Source organism: Cydia pomonella, chromosome 5, assembly GCF_033807575.1.
Source record: "Cydia pomonella isolate Wapato2018A chromosome 5, ilCydPomo1, whole genome shotgun sequence".
In the NCBI taxonomy this organism is placed as follows: Eukaryota; Metazoa; Arthropoda; class Insecta; order Lepidoptera; family Tortricidae; genus Cydia; species Cydia pomonella.
The window spans coordinates 26,282,512-26,310,242 of NC_084707.1; the positions used below are offsets into that span (position 1 = coordinate 26,282,512).

Consider the following 27,731-nt stretch of genomic DNA (forward strand, 5'->3'; position numbering starts at 1 on the left):
TAAATATTTTCTTTAAGTAAATCCATAAAATACTGTGAATTGGTTAGCTAAGTGTTAATTAAACTACTATAAAACCTATTTCCGGTTCTCATAAAACAAATTGAAACTAATATTTTTTATTTATTTTTAGCAGCTATAATTAATTTAATATAGTTCGTGCCATCCACGATGACGCGCAGATTTCTCAAATCTAACCTTTAACAACATGACGATACGAGGCAACGCACGCGTCTTCGTGAACGACACGGTCTATTTTAAACGTATTACAACAATAAAGAACTTAATTCAATAATAAGACTATTATTCGTTGCTTTTCTCTCTTTAATTTTTTTTTATTAAACATTTTCATAGCAAGCATCTACAAATCACTTCTGCAAATCAGGTAATGTAAGTACTTACTTCCGAATAATTTTACCACGTATCTTATTATTATATTTTTATTTCGGTGTATTACGAGATTGTTTAATGCCGATTGTCGACCCGCGTCTTTATGGACACTCCAATATTGAATCGACGAAAGCCGACAGATAACTCGCGAATATTCAAGCTGACTCTGTTCGCGCTAATAATTCAAATAGGGAAAGGAAAAATATCGCATGTTAATATTTACTCAATAGGATCGATAAATTAAACATGGATGTAATTTTAAAGTGTAATGTTATTCGCACAAGGAGTGCGTTGTCCTAGCGTGACCGTCCGGTCCGGCGGGTCCGGTGCCGGCGCCGGACGGCGCGGACTGTGGGCGGGCGGTGGGCGGTGCAGGCTGCACGCCCCGGCCCGGCCCCGCACCCCCGCGCGCCCCACGCTGTTTATTCTCAGCCCGACTGGCGGGGCGACAGTCGCCCGTGGCCCGCCGACACCGCCGCACGCGCGCCCGCGACGCACGCTCCGACAGAGTGCATTCGATACCGGACATTACAAAAAAAACGTAATTGTGCTTTTTTAGAACACCGTATTAGTTTTAATTAGGAATTTGGTTAAATGTGAGACGGGTGCAGGGGTACGTGGAAATGCATTTCCCGAGTGCAAGGCGCAGGCGGGCGGCGCGCGGGGAGAGGGTGCATGCGATGATGGACATCGTATTGATTTCTATCTGCCCGCGCCTCCCCTATTGTACTGCACGTATCGATCGCTGCACCGGACTTGATTCACGAGTGTGTCCGCTGTCCCCTAATGCGTTGATAGCCTTACGTCACGGATGCAGTTGCCGTGAGTTATTCTGAACGCGTAATTGTGGAAATAATAATTACTTACTAATCGCTTGTCGTATTGGATTTAATTGTGTTATAGATTTGCCTATTAAAAATGATTTAACTTGATGTCGGACAATTGGTTACATGTTATTTGTTTTGTCAATTAAGGCAGTTTTAAAAACATCTTAATACGCAATTTACATTTCAAGTTTTAAAAACTATTTTTCCGTTAAGAAATAATTTCTTCTTTTTATATAGAAATATGTATAAGTACCTGCGATAAAATAATATACGTAATCACCTACTTAGAAATAATTAAATTATTACTTTCAATTAATTTAGTCATAGAAACAAATAAAAATATATTCAATAAAGTGTCACTGTCCTGACTGTAATATTCAGCCCCGCGCGTAGCTCTAGACACGCGGACAGACGTAATCCCGCACCCGGAAAATGCCGGAAAACCACCCCTACACCCGGACTCGCCTAGTTTTCGATGTCGATGCATACGAATTATAAAAAAAATACTTGTTTACCTACTTCAATTGTTTACAAAGTTTTCATATTATTTTTTTTATTTATAATTGATATGATAAGTCATCGAAAACGAAAACTATTCAGCCAGTGCTAAACGTCAAAACTTTTTCAGCGTCAAACAAAACAAAACAGGATCGCTATTTAAGAAAACTGAAGCTTTAAAATTAGAATTTTGAAATTGGAACGCGCACACGGAGCACGGAAGCGTATTGAGAAGACTCATAGAAAAGAAGTGGTCAGATTTGTTTGGGGCCAGGGGGTAACGAAGGTGTGAAAGTGGCGGCGTTGTTGACGCGCGCGGAATGCGCGGGAGTGGAGTTTAGCGCGCGAGCCCGCCCCGACTCCGCCGTGCCGCCCTCCGAACTGCCGGCCATGGCGACCGAGACTGGTGAGTTACTTTTGCTTAGATTAATGCATGTTAATGCTTAAAATCATGCAACAGGCATATTATATACCATGGTACGAACCTTGACAATCATCAATATTAAAGCATTGGTTTTGACTGTTGAAAATAACATATCCGACCATTTAAGGATTAATGTGTGTAAATATTTAATTATGACATTAGAATCATCAAAGCAGTCACGGACCAATGTTTCTTCAAAATAAATATAAATCTTTGAACCTATTTTGACGTACCTACGACAAAATACTATTTCAATTAAAACATTAACAGTAATTCAAAAACTTGATATTTATATTTGCCACTGACTTATTTTAATTTAACAACATTACATGTTTTCAAAAAATATTCAAACTTTAGACATACCTTTTAATTCTTATAGTTTTGCAAAACTTAAAATTTCATAGAGTTTAAAAATGATTATGGCCTTTATTTAGTTATTCTACTAAAAAAACTATAATTAGTGACTATAGTCATCGTTACAAACGGCCCGATTCGAAGAATGATTAACACACGTTTAAGTTCTTGGAAAGATCTTTAAAAGATCGATAGCTAAACGACATGTCAAAATTGACGTTTATTTCGATTTCGCTGTGATCCCAATAAAATCTATCTACGATATTTCTAACGTCAAAGTGACATTGGTTGCCCGAATCGAGCTGCTTCTGTCAATTATACTACATATAGGTAAACGATATCTAAATGAGAACTTATCTAACCAGAACTTATCGTTATCGTATCTCATTTATCGAATCGGGCCGAAAGAATGTAGGTATCTTTCCTCCATAGTGCAGACACCGGAAGTGCTACGAGCACTCCGTAGCGCCGGGAAAGAGCTTCCGGTAAAGGCCGAGCTACACGCGAGCTTTTACTGCGGAAATTAAACTTACGAGTACCAAGCTAATTTATATCATAAAGCTGTTAGCACACGTATCCAGGACAAATCCGCATATTTTATCGCAAATATATTGTTACATTCGCAATCGATTTCCATTTATGAATTATTTCAAAAATTGATTTTATTATGTAGCACTTACGTCAGATGGGAGGTAACAATGATCTTGTAAACATGGAAATGTAATACACATTTAAATAAAATGAAGTTTATTCGTTATGTAATAAAAATAGCTACCTTAAAAACGGTAACAGTAAAAAAGTAAGTAGAAGTAACTATTGTCACATTACTTACTGGAATTGTCATTAGGGCCTATTTACACATGTTCATACAATTACTACTTGCGTTTAGTAGCAAGTTTATGTACTGGCACTTAACACTGAATGTAAAAACAGGCCATTAGTTTGAGTTTAACATCTATCTATACAATACAGTCGGCGGAAAATAGTTACCTACGCGGAAACATGTCTTACTTAGAGTCGGCGTGTTCCAATAAAATAGCCAACTGTTCATCCTCGCACTTCCGCCGCCGACTGTACTGGAAGCCCTCAATCACGCAGACAAATGCAATATTTATGCAGCCCCGAAACAAACGCAAAAAACGTTGCGTATTCAAATGGCGAGCGAACAACCCCGCAATTGTTTACTAACAGAATGTATACGTTCGTCATACGCGCGGCGCGGGACATGAGTTCGTTGATATTCACCCCCCAAAAGGGGGTTCCCTCCCTGCAGGATCAACCTCCTCCCCCGGGGGATCGCCACGGCTCTCGTTTAATGACGTTTCTGTCTTTTATTCCACTTTTATACGGTGTGATTTTGTTTTTCGGTAGCATTTCACTTTTGTGGGAAATTTGTTGTTTTTGTGTTGTGTGGCGACAATCAAAAGTTGAGCAGCGTTGAATAATATATAATAGGTATTTTGCATAAAGTAATTATTACTTTTTTACACTTACCACTAAGTTTTTATCACTATAGATATCTATGAATAGTATTGAATAGGTACCTATGATAGATATGTAGCCGTGTTTAGCGGGCACGCGAGAGATAGGTAACTACTCTCGCATACAGTAGAATCATTCCTGGAAGACCGAATTAATGTAGAATTTTAAACTTGTAATTTGACATATAATATTGCTGCCATCACTTTAATATTCATTGACATTCATTAAATAAATATTTAATAATAATTTGACAAGTTAATTCAATCAGCATTATTGTAACGGTGCATAGTTAACGTTGCTTTTGTTAAAGTTACTAAATTATTTTATGAGACTCACTAACAGGTTACTAAACTACTGATACGTTAATTTTATTATGTTACCTTAATTATTATATGTAGACTAGCACTAATACAATAAAACTGTACTATTGTGTGCCCTTACAGGTTGTCATGAACAGGCTATATGAAATGTAACACCTGATTATGTACATGACAATGCAATATTGAATAAATAACGAAAATGACTACTTTATTCATTGCTACTAATATGTACTTACTAGAAACTATTGGGTGTTATTATTTTTTTCTGTGGTAGGCTAATCGATATTTCACATATGCGACATTGAGCAAAGATCATAATTGTAAAGTCTATGGTTTAAATTTGAACTAATGACGTTTTTGAAAACAATGTATGTTTTAGGTAGGTACTTACAATCTCTATAAACCGAATCAGACAGAATGTAAAATAATTAACGTTATAAAGAATATCTACAGTTAACTTACGTATATAAGAGCTAAGAACACAATATTACCATTAAAAAAAAGAATATGGCTTTTGTTTTGATTTATTTTGTGCGGTAATATAGACATGCCTTAGCAGTGTCAAAGTGACATATTCGCTAACGTCTGCCTAACTTACTTTCGATGCATCTCGCTTGCACTCGCATATTAGTGCGAGCGAGATATATAGAAAGTAAGTGACGCGCACTCTAGCGAATATATCAATGTCATACATCCGTACAGGGAGGGGTCTACGCACTAGGATTTTCTTTCAATACAATATATTTGGAATTAAAATATTTTAAAAAATACAAACTAGATTATATATGTTATTTTTGTTCGATGGTTTCCGTCTCGGCACAATCAAGGGAATTTAGAAATTCAAACAGGAGTTTCTTAGCTTTTAAAGTAGAACAGATTTTGAATTAAATTGACTTCGTAATCTATTTACAATTATCTGTAATAATGAAATGCATGATTGTAAACGCTGTTTTAACTTTTGGTCAATTGTGTTGAATTCAAATTAAAGTAATATTATGAGGCACAATGCAATGGGGCATACTTTCAATCTTACAACGACAATTAATTACAACGATATATTATGATATTGTGTTAATCAAAGTAAAGACGCGACGTTATTATTAACTGAAATGCTAAAAAATACCATGGACCTGTCCTACCGCCAACAAATTCACAATGTTCTTGCAATTCTGTGTGCTCAGCAACGTTAACGTATCTAGTAATAGTTGCGCATATATTTTCACGACACAAAGAAATCAATTCGCAATTTGAAACCCAAATGCGTTCAGGGAGCAACACTGTAATGAATACACGCCAAAATAAAACGGCAAACGGCGAATTTCAATTTGAACGCGGTGTCGGTCCGGTCGTTTACCTGTGTTGACTATAGGGACACTGGTCATCGATTCGGGTCGTGTGTGCTAGTCTTAGAGATACGTGTAAAAACAAATGATGCATAATATATGTCCGCGATATGAAAGCGCACGGCGAGAATCAACGATGCACCACTGGCGGACGTCAATGTCGCTTTTTAGGTGTATAGTTATTAAAAAAACTTTAGATTAAATACATCTGTAATATTTATTAGGCAAATGTTTTCCACATTTCTGTCACTAATAATACATAGATTAATACTGTAGAAAGTCCTTTTAATTTTATCGATTTTTTAAAGAGTTGAATCCAAAGTATTATCCTATTCGATCCGCTTGCCGCTTTTTTCCCATACTATTTGCACTGTCGTATGCTAATATAGTTATTATTGTCGCTATTTTATAAATGCATATGTTCTATAATCTGTGCTTACATATCTACATATTTCTATATTTATTAGAGAGAGATACCTGTTGATTTGTATAAACTGATTTTTAACGCAATGTAACGAATTTTACTTACAAAATAATCAAATCGATCGTGTCAATTTGGCAAACCGTGAACGTATAAATTGTCCGCACGTCTAGCTGACTGGCCTTTCACCCGCGGACGTGCCCCCCCCCCCTCTTCCTAACCCCTCCCCTCCCCCTCACCCCCTCTAATTACTCATCGCGACAAACCCGCGCCGCGTCGCCGACAACTGAGCACTTGCCACTTCGTTACTGTCGCAGCTTGATTAGCGGGATAAATAAAACGATTTTATCGCACTACGATTTAAATTATAGGAGATGGATATTGTGGTAGTTTTATAGGAAGCCAAGAAAAACTTACATTTTGTAGATAAAATAAACGTCGAATAGCATCAAAACACTAAATAAATATACGTTTATTTCAGGGCGGGGGCCCATTTAAAAATGTTAGTTACAATACATAATACCTTATTAGCATCTATACAAAAAGTAATGATAAAAAAATAATTAATAATTCAAATATGTCAATAATACAACATCATAATTTTCCAAGACGAATTACAATTTTAAAAAATCTTACACCAGCCCGAGCTTTATTATTTACTTACAAAATAACGCTTAAACGGAATGCAATGGAAAAGAAATACCGTAAAACCGTGCTCATACTTTGCTCCAATATTTGTTCCACTTTAAGGACAATTTTAATATTTTTAAACTATTCGTTATTAAGAGCCCTTAATCCTTGGAGCGTTCTCCGATTTCACGAAATAACGCTCGATAGATGGCGTTGGCGCTCGGTACGCGAGCGCCGGCAACGCGACGCGCGTTTCAATGCAGACTAGAATAATCTTGATAGTTTTCAATATAATTTCAAGCAACATTAATTTTAGTGTCATATGATATCATATGGGCACTCTTTATTTTATTGTATATGCACAGTAGTTTTTTTTCGTTGGAGTTGGTCACTAGAACTCCTAATCTACTCATTATAATTCCATCGTGTTTGGGCTCAAAAGATTTGCCCTGACGAGTACCATCGATCTAGATGAAGTCCAGGGTCTCATGATGGAGTCAGGAGCTGGTCACTAGAACTCCTAATCTACTCATTATAATTCCATCGTGTTTGGGCTCGACAGAGTTGCCCTGATGAGCACCTTCAATCTAGATGAGGTCCAGGGTCTCATGATGGAGTCAGGAGCTGGTCACCAGAACTCCTAATCTACTCATCATAACTCCATCGTGTTTGGGTTCAATAGAGTTGCCCTGACGAGCACCATCAATCTAGATGAGGTCCAGGGTCTCATGATGGAGTCAGGAGCTGGTCACCAGAACTCCTAATCTACTCATCATAACTCCATCGTGTTTGGGCTCAATAGATTTGCCCTGATGAACACCATCGATCTAGATGAGGCCCAGGGTCTCATGATGGAGTCAGGAGTTGGTCACCAGAACTCCTAAACTACTCATCATAACCTCATCGTGTTCGGGCTCAATAGATTTGCCCTGACGAGCATCATCAATCTAGATAAAGTCCAGGGTCTCATGATGGAGTCAGGAGTTGGTCACTAGAACTCCTAATCTACTCATTATAATTCCAACGTGTTTGGGCTCAAAAGATTTGCCCTGATGAGCACCATCGATCTAGATGAGGTCCAGGGTCTCATGATGGAGTCAGGAGTTGGTCACCAGAACTCCTACTCTACTCATCATAACTCCATCGTGTTTGGGCTCAATAGAGTTGCCCTGACGAGCACCTTCAATCTAGATGAGGTCCAGGGTCTCATGATGGAGTCAGGAGCTGGTCACCAGAACTCCTAATCTACTCATCATAACTCCATCGTGTTTGGGTTCAATAGAGTTGCCCTGACGAGCACCATCAATCTAGATGAGGTCCAGGGTCTCGTGATGGAGTCAGGAGCTGGTTACCAGAACTCCTAATCTACTCATCATAACTCCATCGTGTTTGGGCTCAATAGATTTGCCCTGATGAACACCATCGATCTAGATGAGGTCCAGGGTCTCATGATGGAGTCAGGAGTTGGTCACCAGAACTCCTAAACTACTCATCATAACCTCATCGTGTTTGGGCTCAATAGATTTGCCCTGACGAGCATCATCAATCTAGATAAAGTCCAGGGTCTCATGATGGAGTCAGGAGTTTGTCACTAGAACTCCTAATCTACTCATTATAATTCCAACGTGTTTGGGCTCAAAAGATTTGCCCTGACGAGCACCATCGATCTAGATGAGGTCCAGGGTCTCATGATGGAGTCAGGAGTTGGTCACCAGAACTCCTAATCTACTCATCATAACTCCATCGTGTTTGGGCTCAAAAGATTTGCCCTGACGAGTACCATCGATCTAGATTAAGTCGAGGGTCTCATGATGGACTCAGTAGTTGGTCACCAGAACTCCTAATCTATTCATCATAATGGTAATTTGATGGTGCTTGTCGGAGTAAATCTATTGAGCCCAAACACGATGGAGTTATGATAAATAGATTACGAGTTCTGGTGACCAACTCCTGACTCCATCATGAGACCCTGGACTTCATCTAGATCGATGGTACTCGTCAGGGCAAATCTTTTGAGCCCAAACACGATGGAATTATAATGAGTAGATTAGGAGTTCTAGTGACCAACTCCTGACTCCATCATGAGACCCTGAACATCATCTAGATTGATGGTGCTCGTGAGGGCAAATCTATTGAGCCCAAACACGATGGAGTTATGATGAGTAGATTAGGAATTATGGTGACCAACTCCTGACTCCATCATGAGACCCTGGACTTCATCTAGATCGATGGTACTCGTCAGGGCAAATCTTTTGAGCCCAAACACGATGGAATTATAATGAGTAGATTAGGAGTTCTAGTGACCAACTCCTGACTCCATCATGAGACCCTGAACATCATCTAGATTGATGGTCCTCGTGAGGGCAAATCTATTGAGCCCAAACACGATGGAGTTATGATGAGTAGATTAGGAATTATGGTGACCAACTCCTGACTCCATCATGAGACCCTGGACTTCATCTAGATCGATGGTACTCGTCAGGGCAAATCTTTTGAGCCCAAACACGATGGAATTATAATGAGTAGATTAGGAGTTCTGGTGACCAACTCCTGACTCCATCATGAGACCCTGGACTTCATTTAGATCGATGGTACTCGTCAGGGCAAATCTATTGAGCTCGAATACGATGGAATTATAATGAGTAGATTAGGAGTTCTAGTGACCTACTCCTGACTCCATCATGAGACCCTGGACTTCATCTAGATTGATGGTGCTCATCAGGGTAAATCTATTGAGCCCAAACTCGATGGAGTTATGATGAGTAGATTAGGAGTTCTGGGGAGTTCTGGTGACCAACTCCTGACTCCGTCATGAGACCCTGGACCTCATCTAGATCGATGGTGTTCGTCAGGGCAAATCTTTTGAGCCCAAGCACGATGGAATTATAATGAGTAGATTAGGAGTTCTGGTGACCAACTCCTGACTCCATCATAAGAACCTGGATGGACATTATTCGGGTCAAAAATAATAATACAAACCCTAACGTGATTTCAAATAACACTGAAACTCTATAGCACTAATGTGCGCAAACGATTGGCATCTTGACTACGCAGCATGGGTGCGTAGCCACCATGCCAATCGATACGACAACGAAACACTATCTGTCTCTCTCTCGTACTAATATGCACAAACGATTGGCATCTTGGCTGGGCAGCATGGGTGCGTAGCCAACATGCCAAACGTTTACGATACGACAAGGAAACACTATCTGTCTCTCTATCGCACTAATATGCGCAATCGATTGGCTTCTTGGCTAGGTATCATGGGTGCGTACCCAACATGCCAATCGTTTACGATACGACAACGAAACACTACTCTCTCTCTATCGCACTAATATACGCAAACGATTGGTATTTTGGCTAGGCACTAAGCAAGTGTGTGGCCAACATGCCAATCGTTTACGATACGACAACGAAACACTATCTGTCTCTCTATCGCACTAATATACTTTATTTATACCTGCAGTCATTTAGTAACTTCTTCATTTTCCATTGGTGTGAAAGAGACAGAATAAAGAGCAAGGGTTATAGTACACTCTGTAGTCTGTACACTTAGTAGTAGTGTACATAAAAAAAAAAACTACTGTGCATATACAATAAAATAAAGAGTGCCCATATGATATCATATGACACTAAAATTAATGTTGCTTGAAATTATATTGAAAACTATCAAGATTATTCTAGTCTGCATTGAAACGCGCGTCGCGTTGCCGGCGCTCGCGTACCGAGCGCCAACGCCATCTATCGAGCGTTATTTCGTGAAATCGGAGAACGCTCCAAGGATTAAGGGCTCTTAAATATTCAGCCGAATTGATAATAAGCAGAAAATCTTATCTAACATATTTTTATCGGTAAATTGACGTCATGAAATATTATTTTATATTTCTGAACCCCTAGTGTAAATTTATTTGATAGCGTGACGTTCGATAGCGAATACGCGTTTGCGTTAAGTCTCATTTTGCATGGGATTTAGAAACAGCGCGCCAAGCGGGACGTTTTGGAAACTCAAAATCCCATACAAAATGAGACTTCACGCAAACGCGTATTCGCTATCGAATAAATTTACACTAGGGGTACTGAAGCAATTAATAAGGAGCAAAAGATACCCATTGGGGTATTTTAGTTATAAAGTATTTTTGCTCCTACCTATAGTTAACATAGGAGCGCAAAGTTACCCCATTGTGCTCCAAATTAATAGGCCTCAAACACAACAAGAACATAACAACAACAAAACCACAACAACAACACAACAACAATAACAAACAAAAACAAGATGCATGTAACTGCGTCGAAATATCGGGAGCGCAATAAAAATAATATAAAAGGTAATCACGGTTTATATCCCGGTCGATGTAAGTCTGAGATAATATATTAAAAGCTAACTCATGACATACGTATGTTACAAAATCTTTTTTATTGGAACAAATGCGTGAGTGTCGTGGAACACTCGGTTGGAACGAAGCTAAGAAAGGGCCGTGACGACAACTTGTGACGGAAAACTCTTACACTTTTCTTTCGCCTAGCTCCATCCGCCAGTTCCGTAATGTGCGATAAGGAATTTCGTTCCAAAAATCTAATACTTGTAGATTTCTCCAAACCTTCCGACTAGTTTCCGCAAACAACAGCAAATTGTAAACAGAAAATTTCAAATCTATATTATATCTAAAGAAACCCATTTGCAAAACCGAAGTGATAAAGTTTTGTACGGAGCAATAAATAAATAAATAAATAGGGCTTGTGTTGAGGGTACTTAGACAACGATATATATAATATATAAATATTTATAAATACTTAACACGTTAAACGCCAGACCAAAATATTCATTTTTTCTTAAAAAAAAACTTGATGTAAATTCAATTATTACTTTGATATGTATATAGATATATATTTTATTTTGTTATTGGAGGTTTAGTTAAAAAGTTATAAAAAAAAAAAAACTCGCGGTCACCGATGACCCCCGTGGCGCTGTGAAGTTCATATTTCAAAAACCGTTACCATGACGCCACGCCGGTCCCCCCGCCGGCCACGCCGGTCACTGTGCCGGTCATTATACTGTCACATTCGCACCCGCTAAAATATGCTTATACTATAAAATTTAACTGCTTTGGCATTGTGTGACAATAGCTTGGTTTGGCAATTCCTGCTACTGGTTCAAGAAGATACGCTGTTTTTGTTTATTTTTGTTAATTTTGGGTTTTTATGATGTTTTTTTTGTGGAATGCATGTATCAGGTGTGTGTCTGCATTGGGAAATTTATTTTTTCTTATTTTTTGATAATTGTCGTGTATCTCCAGATAATTGAAATTAATTTCTATTAATTATATAATTATTGCAAATACTTAATTATATAAATTATAGAATTAAAGCTGTGATTTGAAAAAAATGCCTTGTTTTTTTCATTTTTTCAACAAATCTACTATGTCACTAACTGCACCCACGTCCCAAGCCACCGTTTTACTAACGAGCGCCATGCCGGTCCCTTGCATACAACGCATTGCTTATAACTGCTACACGCGGCGCAGGATAGCGTCTTAAAAACAGGTTTAACACGAGGTCACCGGTGCCCCCCATGGCGTGTTGCAGTTGACTTCGTGAGGTCGCCGGTGCCCCCCATGGCGTTCAACGCGTTAAATACATAGAAAACATCCATGACTCAGGAACAAATATCCATGCTCATCACACGAATAAATGCCCTTACCAGGATTGAACCCGGGACCATCAGCTTCGTAGGCAGGGTCACTACCCACTAGGCCAAACCGGTCGTCAAAAGCAAAAAAACTACGTGAATGTAAATCTGTGTAGTAAGCATCCGCTTTAGTCCGCTTGTGGGGGTCAGCCTCGGCCGTGGGCCCTGGGACTGGGATCAAAGGACCCCCGCATTAATTGTAATATGGAATCACTCCAAACTAACCGATTTCGAGTATGCAAACACGGCCGAATGGAAAATTTGGGGCTCTACGCTACTGACCACTGGTTTTGTTCTCTCACTATTTATATCTGTTACTATATGGTGGATCGTCTTTGCTTATATTCCGGCCGATTAGTTTATAATTGTGAACATTTTAGCGGTTACACATTTCAATATATAAAGCTGCTGCCTTATAATATATAGATACCTATACCTAGATACCTACTGACAAACAACGCACAGCCTAGGTTGGGGGGTTGCCTACCTATTAGGCTGCGCTAAGGAGGTGAAAATGGGTTTGAAAGTTTTAAAGATTTCTAGCGGGCGAAGTCGCGGCGTTGCGATACTTTATTTTCTTGATATTAGGTCTACAATCAAAATCTTAATAAATATATTTACACTCCCTGAGCTTGTAGTTTTCATTGTAATTTTAATACTTGAAGATAATTATACTATTATAGAGTCTTTAATGTTTGCGGTTTTAAAATGGAATAAGTATAAGCCTTTGATTTGTTTAGTTAATTTATAAATAAATTTTAATAATTGTATAACTAATCAGGCGATTTTTTTTATTGATTCAAAAAATGTACCCAGCATTAGAGCGAAGTAATACACTGTGAAATTTATAATAGACAGTATTTATACAACCTTGGTACATGATAAAGGAAAAATAGAACAAATGTAAGAAGATTCTCGCTTATCCATCGTCTCACAGAATTTGATACAATCTTCACTCAGATCCATCCTACCACTTGCAAATACATCACATTCCGGTGCTGATGCGAGGAGCGCGTTTATATATTGTAGAGCGCGGGCAAGTGGTGATTTGCCATGGACATAGTGCGTGTTTTAAGCACTGCTAATAGGTGACGACTTCGTGGTCGGAAATTAAATTGGGCCTTAGCCACAGATGGAACGAACAGGCGTACGAGCTGTGCAACCAGTTCAGGGCAGTCCGAGTTCCCCCGTAAGACATTACATACAGTAGTCAATAGCCCGTAGTTACGCCTCACCTCTAAGGAATTAAACCCTAAAACGCCAAGCAGGAATTTTGATGGGTACAAATATGGGTAATACCCGTAAACCTTTTTGTATAAGAATCGCAGAAAGGCTTTCTGGATTTTTTCCAGAAGCAAGACGTACTTGTCCTCATGCGGGTTCCAAACGACCGATGCGGCTTCAAGTTTACTCCGGACTAACGCAGTGTACACTAATTAAATAGCCCTGACGTCATCGAAATCTCGCGCGCGCCCCCTTATTATAATGCGTAACTTATTATCAATTGAGGTGACACAATTTCCTTTTCACCACACCAACTGGTAAAGGCCCTCTTGGTTGTTCAAAAACGAATCAGAAAGTTGCAGTTTATCCACATGTGGGGCCTTTGCCCCACATCCAAAATTCAAAATTCTGATTACTTTTAATCAGATGCAAATTTTGAGTTGTTTCCTTATGTTAGCTAGTAGAATTGACTTTCAAATGATCATTTTGAATGATTATTTTTTTTATTACGTTCATTTGGATTTGATTTCATTTGAATTTTTTGGTATTTCATAGTTAGTAGTTTCGTCATGTTGGTGTAGTGAAAAATTTTGTGTTTCAATCGGAGGCAAAGTTTGTTTAACCCTCGTGCATTGAAACCCTCGCAACGCTCAAGATTCCACTTCTCGAACCACTCGCTACGCTCGTGGTTCAATTTTGGAATCTTTCGCTTGCTCGGGTATTAATATTAGCACGAGCGGTTAAACAACAATTTTGCCCCCTTGTAAAACAAATAACTATTACTATAAAAGCACAAGTTTCATCATATGTCTATTGTCTGTTGTTTACTACTCGGCTCGATTAGTAGGGTTTTAGGTGACACGTGAGTACTAACAGCAGTTCTTGAATGATCATTGACATCGGCCCTTACATCTTTGTAATAAGGTTTACTTCTTCAGTGTCGATGATGGCACACCGCGTCTCACGTGGATCCCAACCGACCGCCGCCATTTGCAATAATTCACTTCAGAAGATGGCCGCCGTAATTGGCGCAATCTTGCGATCTCGACGCCTTGACATTACCACTTCATTACAATAATGAGGATACTTTGCGACGACTGCTTATTTCGGGATGTTGCAGTCAGCATATTTTATTTGTTCTTTAATTAATATTTATTAGACAGTTTTACTGTTAATATCATCATTCATATTGAATTTGTTGGTATTTTCCATTAATGTTGCGCATTACGATTATTTAAATAAGTATTCAATTCCATTTGGTTCAATTTGTTTACAATCTTACGAAACTGTATTTTAGATTTTAAAAGTTTGTTTCACTTAAAACCTAATGATGGAAAACCGAAGCATTAATTTTGAATCAGCGATTGTTTTTGCTATGTATCGTATATGATTATAATCTTTAAGTAGTGTATATCGTCACACACGCCGATTAACACATTCAAATGTAATTCCTCTCATTAACTTTTATCAATAAAAATATCTCATTATCTTTTATTTATGAGTAGGTAGAATTATGTATACCTACCAATCCTGGTATAGTAAATTTATTTTGATGCAAGCTTAATAAAATATGCATTCAAACGCCTTGTTATGTCATAATTTTTCGCGCTAAACTTATTGATCGTCAGGCATTTCATGAACTAGAGTGCATTAGGCAATGATAATCTAAATAAGGTAACTCTGCATGGCATTAGCAATGACAAAGTGTGACAGTGTCATTGTGAATGTCAAATTCCTGCGAAAATATGACGTTTATAATGACACTCTTTTATTACTTCGTTCTATTCGAATCCGTGCAAGGTTAGCTCACACGGACTTTAGCAACTAGCCCTCTTATCTGTATAGTTTTCATAAAAACTATTTACTTATTTATACACTTGATCGGTTACAAGAGCAGGAGGTTAGGAGCTTCCCCTGTGACCAAACAGGTTGTGGTTCGTGACTAAAAGATTTGTCTTTGTGTTTTTGTCTGATCTTCAAGAAAGTAAAAAAAAAGAAGTACATGTAAATAACGGTAGCAGTGTTCTCACCAGGCGGCGCCGCGGCCGGCGCGGGCGCAGCAGGCGCGGGCGGCGAGCAGCAGTACTCGCTGCGCTGGAACGACTTCCACTCCGCCATGGTGTCCTCCTTCCGCCGGCTCCGGGACGAAGAGGACTTCGTCGACGTCACGCTCGCCTGCGCCGGCGCCACCTTTACTGCCCATAAGGTACCTACTAAAAACGGACCACTGGTAGATCTTATGAAATTGCAGTAAGGTTGACAAGTGGTTAAAGTATCTGTTACCCTACGAGAGGATCAGAGCTAGTCAGACTGACCTATTTTGTTATTTTTCTCCATTGTTGACAGGTTCAAATAGCAAATTGAACGGGATAGTCAACTTTTTTTATCGAACAGTTTTAAGGCAACTACCACGATTCTTCATGCTATCAAAATGATAATGCCTTACAACAGACTCATAAAAGTCATAAAAATTAAGCCATTTTTTTTTAACCTATTAACACTAATATTAGATTTTATTGCCAAGGTCGTGTTATCAGCGTGCAGCCCATACTTCAGGAAACTGTTGAAGGCGAATCCCTGCCAGCATCCCATCGTCATACTCAGGGATGTCCACGACAAGGACATGGAGAGCTTACTCAGGTACTAAATCTGTCAGTTTTAAAAGGATCCGATCGGTCAGTCGATCGTTATATCAATGAGATTAACAGTGAATAATAAAGTTTCAAATAAAAAAAATTGTTTTCAGACTGGTAAAGCCATCTTGGCAAATCGGAGAGAATATCCTCCTCCTGGAATCCCCGTAGAATTGGCTTCTCTCTGGCTGTGCTAGTCAGTGTCAGTTTCATATGGAAGAACATATAGGTTCATATAAAAAACCTTGATGGATTGAGAATCTCCTCCTTGAACATTTTGTGTCAAAACAGTGTTCTTAATAATGCAATATTCCTCAGGTTTATGTACCAAGGTGAGGTCCACATAGGGCAGGAGCAGCTGAAGGAGTTCCTGCGAGCGGCGCAGCTACTGCAGGTGCGGGGTCTAACCGACGTCCCACCGACCGCGCCAGTACCCACGCTCGACCAGAAGGCCTCACCAGTGAGTACCTTACTGGAACATTTACCAGGTGTACCAAGGTATCCACATAGGGTAGCAGCACCTGAAGGAGTTCCTGAGAGCTGCGCAGCTGCTTCAGGTACGGGGTCCGACCGACGTCCCTCCGACCGCGCTAGTGCCCACGCTCGACCAGAAGGCCTCACCAGTGCCTCGCTTTGATAAGATTATTTTTTTGAGATTTAAATCAAAACTCCACGACCTAGATCCCATCTTTGACCTTGTTTTCCTTCATATGACCCGACAACCCCACGTTAACACAATCTACTTTTAACCTCAAATTAATTTACTCGTAGTACAAGTAGAAACATCTGCGAAGCTTACAATTTTAATCCCATCTGGATTGTGAGACAGAGGCCGTGAGTACAAGTATTCTAAGCTTACTTTTAACCTCGTGCTGAAATATAACACTTATTATTGCTTTTTTTTTAACTTGTTAGAGTAAACTATCGAAGGACCGTAATTCGCCTCCTTTTTAGGGTTCCGTAGTCAACTAGGAACCCTTAATAGTTTCGCCATGGCATGGTTTTCGGCTTTGCTCCGTGATCGTCAGTGCTAGAAAGCTGCAATTTGGCATAGATACATGAATTAAGCATGGCAACAGAACGGTAAAATAAAAAGTACATAATCATTTTTATTTTTTACCTCCCATACAAAATTTTTTGATATGATGATGTTTGATCGTGAATATTTTCGGTTATAATCGCTACGAAAGAAAAAAAAAATGTGTCCCTCCCCTGTACTGTAAGCTGGAGTAAAATCAGCCAAGTACCATCTTAGACGTATTGCCAGTAGGGCTTCCCTGACGTTTGAGGAGCTAGGATCTTTGTTCGTGCTTTTGAAGCAATTTTGATCTTACATCTTTTAACCCGCCTCTCATCGGATCCCACTGACCCATCTCCTCTCACCTCTAATTTCTGAACCATTTGTCCAAAAAATATAACGAAAGTACTGAAAATAGAGCTCAATAAATACTTTCAATGAAAACTATAGCCAACATGATCAGTCCAGCCGTTTTTGAGTTATTATTGCAAAAATCTTCCCTTCATAGTAAGTAAGATGCTTGTAATGTACGTGATACTTACTAATAGCCCCCGTTTAACCTATTCTGACAGAATGGTAACTACGGAACCCTACATTGAACATGGCCCGACATGCTCTTGGCCCATTTTTGTACTAAAAATCAACAATGGAGCGGGACCAACATGAAGTTAAATTTCTAGGTAAATTTCAGAATAAGAAGCCTCAAATAGGTCCTTTAGTATAAACTTCCTCTGCTTACATGAACGTTTTCTCCCTAGCAATCGGCGTCGTCATGGACGGAGACGGGGTCGGGCGGGTCGCGGGAGGGCCGCGAGCGGGAGGCGCGCGAGGGCCGGCGCGCGCGCAGGCCCGAGGAAGGCGCGGCCGGCACGCCGCCGCCCAAGCGGGCGCGCTCCTCCGACCTCTACCAGGCGCAGATGAAGACTAGGTGAGGATAGTCCTATTTCTCTTTTTATGGTGTATATTTAAGTTTTTTTATACTACATCGGTGGCAAACAAGCATACGGCCTGCCTGATGGTAAGCAGTCTCCGTAGCCTATGTACGCCTGCAACTCCAGAGGAGTTAATTTTTTGTAGGCATCTAAAGGTAACTTAAAGTCTGATCATTTTTACATTTGATTATTGCTATTGGACGTAAGAGTCAATGAGTTGCATTCAGATTTTGAAAACGTTATAAAATAAGAAAATAAGATAATGCATTACGTTATTGGCACTCATCTATTGGTGTGAGAGAGAGGACCGCATTTAGATTATCAAGAACTCCAATTTTAAATCTGAGCTCAATAAAGCATTTTAAAGCATTCAATCAATCATTTTACTCGAGGAGCCTGTGGGTGAAGTATTCGAAAAAAGCCTTAAATGCCCTGCGCGTGCAATACAATAATGCACTCAGAATGTTGTTGGGGTTGCCCACATGGTGTAGTGCATCGCGCATGTTCACCGAGGCCCATACAGACGATTTTCACGCGATTATACGAAAGAGAATCGTCTCGATGATGGGCAGGCTTAGGGGCAGTACCAACAGCATTCTGGAGGTAATTGCAGAGAGGGTTGAGAATCCTATACTGGCGCATTGGATTCGCCAAGTTATAGGATTTTTGAAATTTAGAAAATCGATTAGGTATTTCGTTGTAATATTATATTATGTACAAAATTAACATTAGTTCCTAAGTTATACTAACAAATATGGATGGTTGTAAATCTGAAATATATTTTCAATTCAATAAGGTTTATTAAAAGTTTCTATAAAGATCCTTGAGAACTTTTCCAGTTTTTATTTTTATTTTTTATTTACAATAACGCTACAGCTATCATGACAGTTGCCCAGTGATTTTTCATCTTCGTAACATTCATACTAATGATCCCGTAACCGTTTCGGATGTAGGACGGAGCAGCTCCTAGCGCAGGGCAGCCCGGAGCGCAACGGGCACGAGCTGCTCTTCGGGCAAGGGCTGGAACAGAACGCGCACCTCTCGGCTATGTCTAACAACTTGGTAAGTTGGCAATTCCTACTCCCTACATGTTTCCCGCAACGGCAACAAGACAAACGCCAGGTCCATAAAGTATGAAGTTTGGTCAAGAAAATACACAGTTATCCCCTGAATTGTATGCCATTAGTTAACTGCCACCATAAATCTCGTCATTGTTAGGAACGTCGTTACGACTTAATGACGTTCCAGCATACGTAATATTTCCTAAAAGGACGCTAAGCATCAAACATTTCGTTCATTGACCAATCATTTTCTATCTCTACCGCACGCACATAATTATATTGTCGTCCCACTCGCACAGTGTATTGACCCTCCGCATCATGGGCGAGACAGCAATATTGTCGTCCCACTCGCACAGTGGTATTGACCCCCGCATCATGGGCGAGATAGCAATATTATTACGCGCGTGCGATAGAGATAGGAAATGACGAGTCAATGTACGAAAGTCTTCGTATATACCTTAGCGGTAAGTTTTCCTTTAAATGTTTTGTCAACCCCTTAATATTTAAGCTACGAAGCTATCGAAACTACGAGTATCTAATTCAGCAGTATTACTTACTGTACTCCACATATTCAATCATGAATTCCCACAGTCTGGCGACGGCGAGGAGTCATCATCAGACGCCGGAGCCAGCGACACGGAGGGCGAGCCCCGCGCCAAACAGGAGCCGTTGGACTACGACGACCCCGCACACGTGGCCAATACCAATGGAGCACTCCCCCACAGTTTTCCTGGACTGCTGAACCTGCAAGGTACGGAGTCACTGCAGGGACTACGGCACACGTGGCCAACACCAATGGAGCCCTCTTCCCTGGACTGCTGAACCTGCAATGTATGGGGAGGACACATGAAACTTTAAATTAAGACGACCAAAAAAATCATCGAAGCACCTTCGCATGGCTTCCTTGTGGAAACGAGCATCGTATAGGATGGATGGAAATGTTGTCTAGTCAAGGAGTAGAAAGGTGTGATAGTACCCAGGACTATGACCTAAGGTTTATAGATGCCTAATGAAGCGTTTCTTTATTCTCTAGTCTCTACCATTAGCTTTGGCTCGGTCATAACTTGGTACGATGGGTGGCATAATATTTAAATTTACTTTTTTTTTTTCGAAAAACTTACTAATTTTGGGTAATTTTTACTCAGAATCACGAGTTTTATTGGGGGAAAAGTCTCAATATTTCATTCTATTTTTTTATCAGTAAAATGTATTTGAGCAACTTAGAATCACCGACGACACCAACGTATGTCAGCTAATCCCGTCATAAAATAACCATCCACAAAAATACAATGACAGAGGTCATTTTCAGATATAGTCAACAAGTGATTCAAAATTTTGATTCACAAATCATGAAATATATTTCCATTTTCAGGATTCCCTGGACTTCCTGGACCGTCAGGGATACCAGATAACTTCGGTGAGTAATGTATCTATCGCATTCTACTTCTATTTAACAATCTTGTCTCCCTGGCGTGACTCAATAATGACCAGACCTCGAGTCGCGGTAACGAAACAATTAGACCTGACCAGAACATTCAACATTAATGACAATTCCACAATTAACAGTCCGTGTCAATCGCATCATTAAGTACACATTATTGAGTCATGCATGTACCGCATCGCATGCCGACTTGTACAGTATACTAACACTAACATTCTATTAAACGAGCGTCAGGCGTTCGAACACCCCTTAAACGGTCAGAGTAACTTGGTCCCCAAAGCGGTTAGGGAAGTCGTCGCAACAATGGAAGCGAGAGAGCGCTCTCGGTTAGTCCGGTGTTAGGGCGAGAGACGAATATGAACGCGAACTCCGTCTGCCCCAGGAGCGACCTGGCCGGGCGGCGGCGAGGCCAAGGAGCAGTTCCCGTACAACGGCACGGGTGAGCCGCACAAGCCCGCCTGCCCCGCCTGCGGCAAGCGCTACTCCAACAACTCCAACCTCAAGCAGCACCTGCTCAACGTGCACGCCGCGCCCGCCACGCCGCACCGCTGCCCCGCTTGCGGCCGCGCCTTCAAGACGCGCCAGTACATGCAGATACACATGAACTCCATCCACGGCATCAAGCAGCGCCGTCGGGACATCCCCGGCCCCGCTCCGCCCGCGTACCCGCCCCTCGCTCCGTCCGCCGACCTCGACCGATACACATACAGTAGCGCTTAATGTCACGTGTGGTGATGTCTCTAACCGCCGCCTCTGTGTTACAGGGGCGGCCCTGGCGGGCGGGGCGCTGGGCTACCGGCCGCAGTGTCCGCTGTGCGGCCGCGTGTACTCCTCCACCTCCAATCTGCGCCAGCATATGCTCAATGTGCACTCGCAGACGGACCGCGACCAGTGGTTCCCGTGCCAGCACTGCGGCAAGAAGTGCAAAACGAAGCACTACCTCATCAACCACCAGCTGCAAGCGCACGGGATCCGCCAGCGACAAAACTCTTAGAGGCGGCGAGTCGGCGCGGAGCCCCCGCCCGCGCCGCCGGTGGCGCCGCCGGCTCCTGTCCCCGGGCCGGCGCTGCCGTACGCGCCGCGCCCGCCGCCCGCCTGGTGGTGACGGCCCGGCCGGCCGGGCTGGAGCGCGCTCGTCGCCGACGACTAGCCCGCGATAGTTGTACCCGCCGGGTTGCCACGTCTGACTAACTGTTGGCATTGCAGATGCCGCGGCCGTGGCAAGCCCGGCGGAGGGGGGGTGCCCGCTGTGCGCGCACAGGCTGGGCTCGCCGGCGGCGGCGCGGGCGCACCTGGCGGCGCACTACCCGCGCGACTCGCCCTACTGCCCGGTGGCGAGCTGCGCGCGCCTGTTCGCGCACCCCAACAGCGTGCGCAACCACATGCGGCTCAAGCACCGGCCACAGTGGGAGCGCATGAAGACGCTGCGCTGGAGCTGCGGCTGGGCCTAGCGACGTACGGCTGTGAACGAACCAAGTGCGACTTATTCCCCGGATCGATCTCGAAGCATTTCTCTCCCCGCGCGGAGACTAGGATATATCGACTGAAAATTATTTTTGTAGTAGATTAGACTGATATTGTTTACGTAAGGTATATTAAGCGCGTAAATAAGAAATGTGATGTTTGGTGCCATTGATAGATAACCGAGTGCTAGGAGTGACGATCGTTCCCTGGACTTCCTGACGCCTGTACTCTTCCATTGTTGCTTCGACACTTCTCCTGCCGACGTTTCGTGTCCTCTACACAGTGATCCTTTCGTTTCGGTGTCGTCATAAATTACCTACTGTAAAAAAGAGACATGCTAATATTGTTCAACTTTCAAAAACACCGTTTGATTTTATTTCCAGAAAACGCTAAATTCCATGTTTATCGATATTTTGTTTTATTATTTTTAAGGGATAGCAAACAACTAGCTATACAAATACATTTTATAAATGGTGTTACATTATAAGTATTGTTTTTATTAACGTGTAAAGTAATCCAATGGAATTTTTGTTCAAGTTGAACAATATTTGCATTTATATTTTCATAGGAAGCAGTTTTATAAGAATGTGTTCATCATAATATACTAACTTATTTTAACCGACGCAGTGGTTTTTCTAACAAAAGATATGATAGGTACTCAATAATGCCAATCTCTCAATTAGTGAAGTTGTATTGAGAAATAATCGCCTCTTAACTAAGATGCTAATTGGTGACCCAACAAAGCATTAATGGCCGATGAGGTCACGCTTCTTAACTACTTACCTATCTTATACTCGTTGAATCACAAGTTTTGGACGAACCATCGCGTCGGTAACACGATGAAAAATTAAAACTTGTCTCGCGGATTGCGTGCGTACTTATGTATATTTTCGACCATAGTTAAGACAATACGAAATAGAATTAATAATCAAATGCCTTTTAGCGCAATAGGTACCTAAGATACGTTCAACCAGCATAGGGTTTATTTTTAAACGTTGCAGTACGTGGCGAGCACAATCAAAACATATCTAGTCAATGTAGAACGTACGGATGATTTATTTAATATAGGTAACCATTTTCCATTCGCATATATTTTCGTATTAAAGAATGAGGAAGGTTACGCGTAAATTTTATAGAATTTATTCTTTTAATAACGTTTTAGCAGAGAAAGTGTGCTTAGACTGGACAAGTACTCATACGATGGATTTGTCATTCCTTATGTAGCTTCTAATTCCGTAAATACCATAGCTATAAGCCAGACGTTGAAATAGTGTCGTAGTCTTCCAAAACAGTTTACTTTTGTATTCGCATTGTTTTCATATAGACGGCCTAGCATAAAGTCCAGTCTGAAACTCAGTATGTAATGTATATAAAAATAGTAATACAATAATGGTTGCCTTCAAAATATATGCGATAGGAACCCTTGTCGGATAGATCTCGAAAATGAATATTGGTAACTTAGCGTGTAGTTGAAATTGTTCCTGACCGCCTGAGAGGCAACGTCTATATCTCTATGATTATACATAACTATTTTTAAGCGTACAACATTGTAAATTAGTCAACCCAATAACCAAATGTTCAATGTGAGTAAACGATTCTAGTTGCGATTGTATTAGTGATACGATATATACGTAATAATTTAATTTTTACCCGAAAAAAGTGTCTGCTTATATAATTATACATACAATAAAACTACAAAGTAGACTAGCAGTATTTCACTAATTGTCGCTCACACTCAAATGTCAAAAAGGTAAGACCTTCGCCAAAATTTTTTATTAAACTTTCAACCTTAGTCGTATACTTACAAGGTATATTTTGCAGGTGGGTCACGACGGACTCAAGACCTCTTGCGCGTGCGCGCGACGGACCCACGGCCGTGCCCCAAGTGCGGCAAGATCTACCGCTCCGCGCACACACTGCGCACGCATCTCGAGGACAAGCACACCGTCTGCCCTGGATACCGGTTAGTTCAAACTATTCTATTTTATTTTATATGAAAATCCGGCTCGCAGGACCAAAATCTGTATCATATTAACCCGACCAGCAGACACTCAAACTAGAACAAACATTATTTGTATAGTAAATACAACCGTCAACTTAACCATTATTGTTTCTTTAGATGCGTACTCTGCGGCACCGTTGCCAAATCTCGCAATTCGCTACACTCACACATGTCGCGGCAGCACCGCGGCATCTCCACTAAGGACCTTCCCGTGCTGCAAATGCCCACGCGGTTTGACCCTGAACTTGCAAGCCAGTGAGTACCTTCAAGATTACCAAGTTTTGTGAAGCCTAAGCCATCCTTTCTCATTCACTATATATGCTCAAATGTAGCAGATTTGGGCATAGTTATGAATTCCTTCCTAGAGTTATAGATCCAAATCAACATCTTAAAAAAATATTTTAGTAAGTACATGTTAAACGTCAAGCAAAATCTAGAACATAAGTGGGCCACGGCTCCAAAAACCTCAACCAATCTTCTATCTTTTATTATTAGATCTAGATTTCTAGCGAAAACAAGTGTATCCTTCACGTATGTCTTCAAGAAGCAACATTCAGTGCAGCAATTTGTTTTATCCCTCCCCAGACTCCTGGCAAAAGCCGGCGTGAAAGTGTCTCCAGAGCAACTTCGCGCGCGAGCGTCCCCGACCGGGCCTCGGCGGTGTGACATCAAGCTGGACGCTAAGTCAGCGGCATCAGAAAGCAGCTCCATCTGCGGCGACAACGACAATGATGATCTGAGTCAGTCGCGCTATGGGGACCTGCCAGTTTCGCCGCCTCGTAAGTTACCAGGCTGATCATTCTTTTAAAGTTGAAAAGGCGAAGCGCTTCTCAATTGGGTTTCAACTAATCCCATGTTAGAGGCAGAGAAATCTTTTTAAATATATTTTCCTATTCCTAATATTATTTGTAAATTCAGAGCGGGCGAAAAACTGAACACCTAACTTTGCTTTTGCTTTGCCATGCTTTCTCTCATCTCTTGACGTTTACTACGGTGTGAAAAAAATATTCGAAACGAAGCTCAAGGCTTCCTTGCAGGTTTAACATAATGTTCTATCTCTACAGACATAAATAGCCTGGCCAACACGACGATAACAAAGGTCCCCGCGGTACGAGCGTTAACAGCACGTGCGGCAGAAGGTGCACACGCACCGGCGCCACGGCGAGATGACTATCCGTACACGGCAGGCTCTACGCTCATTGACACCTATCTTCAGTATATCGGTGAGTACAAACGACCCATCAACTAGTTTAGCTGTCATGATGAAATTACAATAAAAGTTCAGGACCTTAAACCTCTATAACCTAACATTCTTAACCTGTGCCATTATTGCAGGAATGCCAAATATAAACCACCTCGCCAACCTGAATGCGATGCACATGGACCGCAAGACGTACGACGAGCCGTCGCCACAGATGGGCTCGCTCCCCCCTCCCCCCACCACGCTCGCCCACCAGAGCTTCCTCAAGCAGATGCAGAGGAAGTACACCGACATGGGCAAGCCGGACATCACGCGCGACGCCGACGAACCGCTCGACCTAGGCAAGGAGCGGCAACGCAGCGAAAGCGTCGGAGAAGGAGACGACAAGGAAGGTGACAAAGAGTATTACGGCAAGGAGTTCAGCGCGGAAGAGGAGCGGCGCGAGGAGGACGAGGCCCCGGACGAGGCCGGCTACTCCGACGAGGAGAGGAAGACGTCATGAAAGACGTTTTGTTGATCACAAACGGTGCTTGAGTGTTATGTTTTAGCTGATTCGTTTCGCAACGTAATATCGGTTTGATTGTTGACCCGTGGAATGTCGTTGGTGCCATTTCAATGTAAATTTTAATTAGGTATAAAGCGGCAAGCGTTAGGTTGTGTGAGATCACTGTAGGTCCCCGCCCCGCGTTAGTCCGTCGGCGCCACTTGATCGTGAGATTGTTTTAGTAGTAACTAGTATCCTGGTCAACGGCCACCTTTTGTAACGACACCCCCTTAGCCGTCCCTGAATGTAATCTATTTCACAGACGCTCTGTAAGCCAGGTGTACTAAATTTTAGACTCCTGAATTACTAGCCTTGTTGTTGTATATTGTAAAATATAAAATGGCGACCTTGTGGGGCAGCCCGTTGACCGGACTATAGTTGGTAGTGTTTTTGTAAGTGCATGTAACGGACCCTGTCACTCGTAGGGCCTTACATCATATTCCATCCAACTACCTCAGCATCGGGCCAATCCGGCGTGTAAAAATTAAAGAGAAAATATATCCACACAAATTGTGAAATTCCATCCATCTACCTCACTTCAATAGATTTAATTTAATATTTTATACAATTTATAGATATAAATAACTGTTGTTTTATGTATTTTGCAGATTGCATTTATATATACTACGTAGAGCATATAGTAGTTAAATATACGCAAGTCATTAGGTGATTGTTAGTGCTGCCCATAGATACTCGACATTCTCATTGCGTTGTGTAGTGCGCACTCTCTAGAGAACGTTAGACTGCCCGGCGTGTGTCCTGCGGCGTATGGCGTGTCGGCCGTACGCCGCAGTAACGCACACGCCACCTCACCGTAGCGTAGCCACCTAGCCTCCGACATCGAGTGAGCTCGCGACTAACCTATATCTACGATATCTTGTATACGAACAGAACGACAGAGCTTAAAACATACTATTACTATAAAAGTGTGCGTCACTGCTGAAATATTCAACTGCCTTGAGACTGAACACTTCCCAGGGATACCTTGTTGTTGTCGCATGAAATTTTGCGAATTTATTGAAAATGAAAAGTTCAAATTTGAAACTTAACAAATCGTAATAAGACATAATATTGCATTGTATATAAATTTGAGTGATATGTAAAGTACATAATAAATAAACAGATAGTAACAAAAAGCAATAAATAAAGTATACCTTGATGTTGCCTTCGGAGTGTTGTATATAGGAGGCGGACGAAGCGCGCCGCGTGTAACCGGCCGGTCGCAGGCTGGTCGCCGGCCAGTCGCCGGCCAGTCGCCGGCCAGTCGCCGGCCAGTCGCCGGCCAGTCGCCGGCCAGTCGCCGGCCAGTCGCCGACCGGTCGCCGACCAGTCGGTCACGGTCGTGCAGACGCAGAAGGTTTATTTTGTAGTAATGATGTGGGCTCGTTACTTATAACAATTACTGTGATTACAATCTCATAATAGCCTTCAATACTTATACATATTTTTTAGAGTACAATGTTATAGTTATTTAGTATATTAATAAGTATATTTGTAAGCGAGTCACAAAATATATTTACTTCCCTAAACCTTAGATTTCACGTTGTTTAAGTATTTAGAGCAATAGGTGGAGCATTTAACCTTTTATATGAAAAATATTAAGCAATTAGGGATTTTTTTAAGAATCGAATGTACGTCATTACAAAAAGCAACAACGAAAAGAATGTCACTCCATGTCACAACAATAATTACTCGAACTACTCGTTCGGAGTGTAACATGAGCCCACTCCATTTTATTTAGACTGTTTCTTTTGCATTTAAACTGTGACAAAAATCATCACAAGATTTTTATAGCTCACTTTTAGGATGGGCCAATGTTACCCTCCAAATTAGTCGGTA

The 27,731-nt window shown here is 41.4% G+C and overlaps 1 protein-coding gene across 9 annotated transcripts; it reads left to right on the top strand.

Moving 5' to 3' along the window:
* Positions 1–358: 358 nt before the first annotated feature.
* On the top strand, positions 359–27,170 carry LOC133518169 (protein abrupt). 9 transcript variants are annotated; one of them, XM_061851774.1, is made up of 14 exons: positions 444–928; positions 1,843–2,118; positions 15,618–15,802; positions 16,121–16,236; positions 16,548–16,689; positions 18,006–18,174; positions 19,126–19,241; positions 19,832–19,991; positions 20,613–20,657; positions 23,967–24,108; positions 24,265–24,402; positions 24,733–24,926; positions 25,212–25,370; positions 25,483–27,170. In XM_061851774.1, the coding sequence occupies exons 2-14, from the start codon at positions 2,103–2,105 to the stop codon at positions 25,848–25,850; spliced, it is 1,950 nt and encodes a 649-aa protein (XP_061707758.1). In that variant the 5' UTR covers positions 444–928; positions 1,843–2,102; the 3' UTR covers positions 25,851–27,170. The 9 variants fall into 9 exon arrangements, with proteins under 9 accessions (XP_061707766.1, XP_061707764.1, XP_061707765.1 ...); XM_061851779.1 differs by having other exon boundaries at positions 464–928; positions 15,630–15,802; XM_061851777.1 differs by having other exon boundaries at positions 465–928; positions 18,006–18,175; positions 19,133–19,241.
* The last annotated feature ends 561 nt before the right edge of the window (positions 27,171–27,731 follow it).

Excerpts from the sequence above, each read along its gene's own strand:
- LOC133518169 (XM_061851774.1), top strand. Across the intron at positions 20,658-23,966 it reads AGGGATACCAGATAACTTCG|GTGGGTCACGACGGACTCAA; the intron begins GTGAGTAATGTA and ends TATATTTTGCAG. Across the intron at positions 24,109-24,264 it reads ACCGTCTGCCCTGGATACCG|ATGCGTACTCTGCGGCACCG; the intron begins GTTAGTTCAAAC and ends TTGTTTCTTTAG.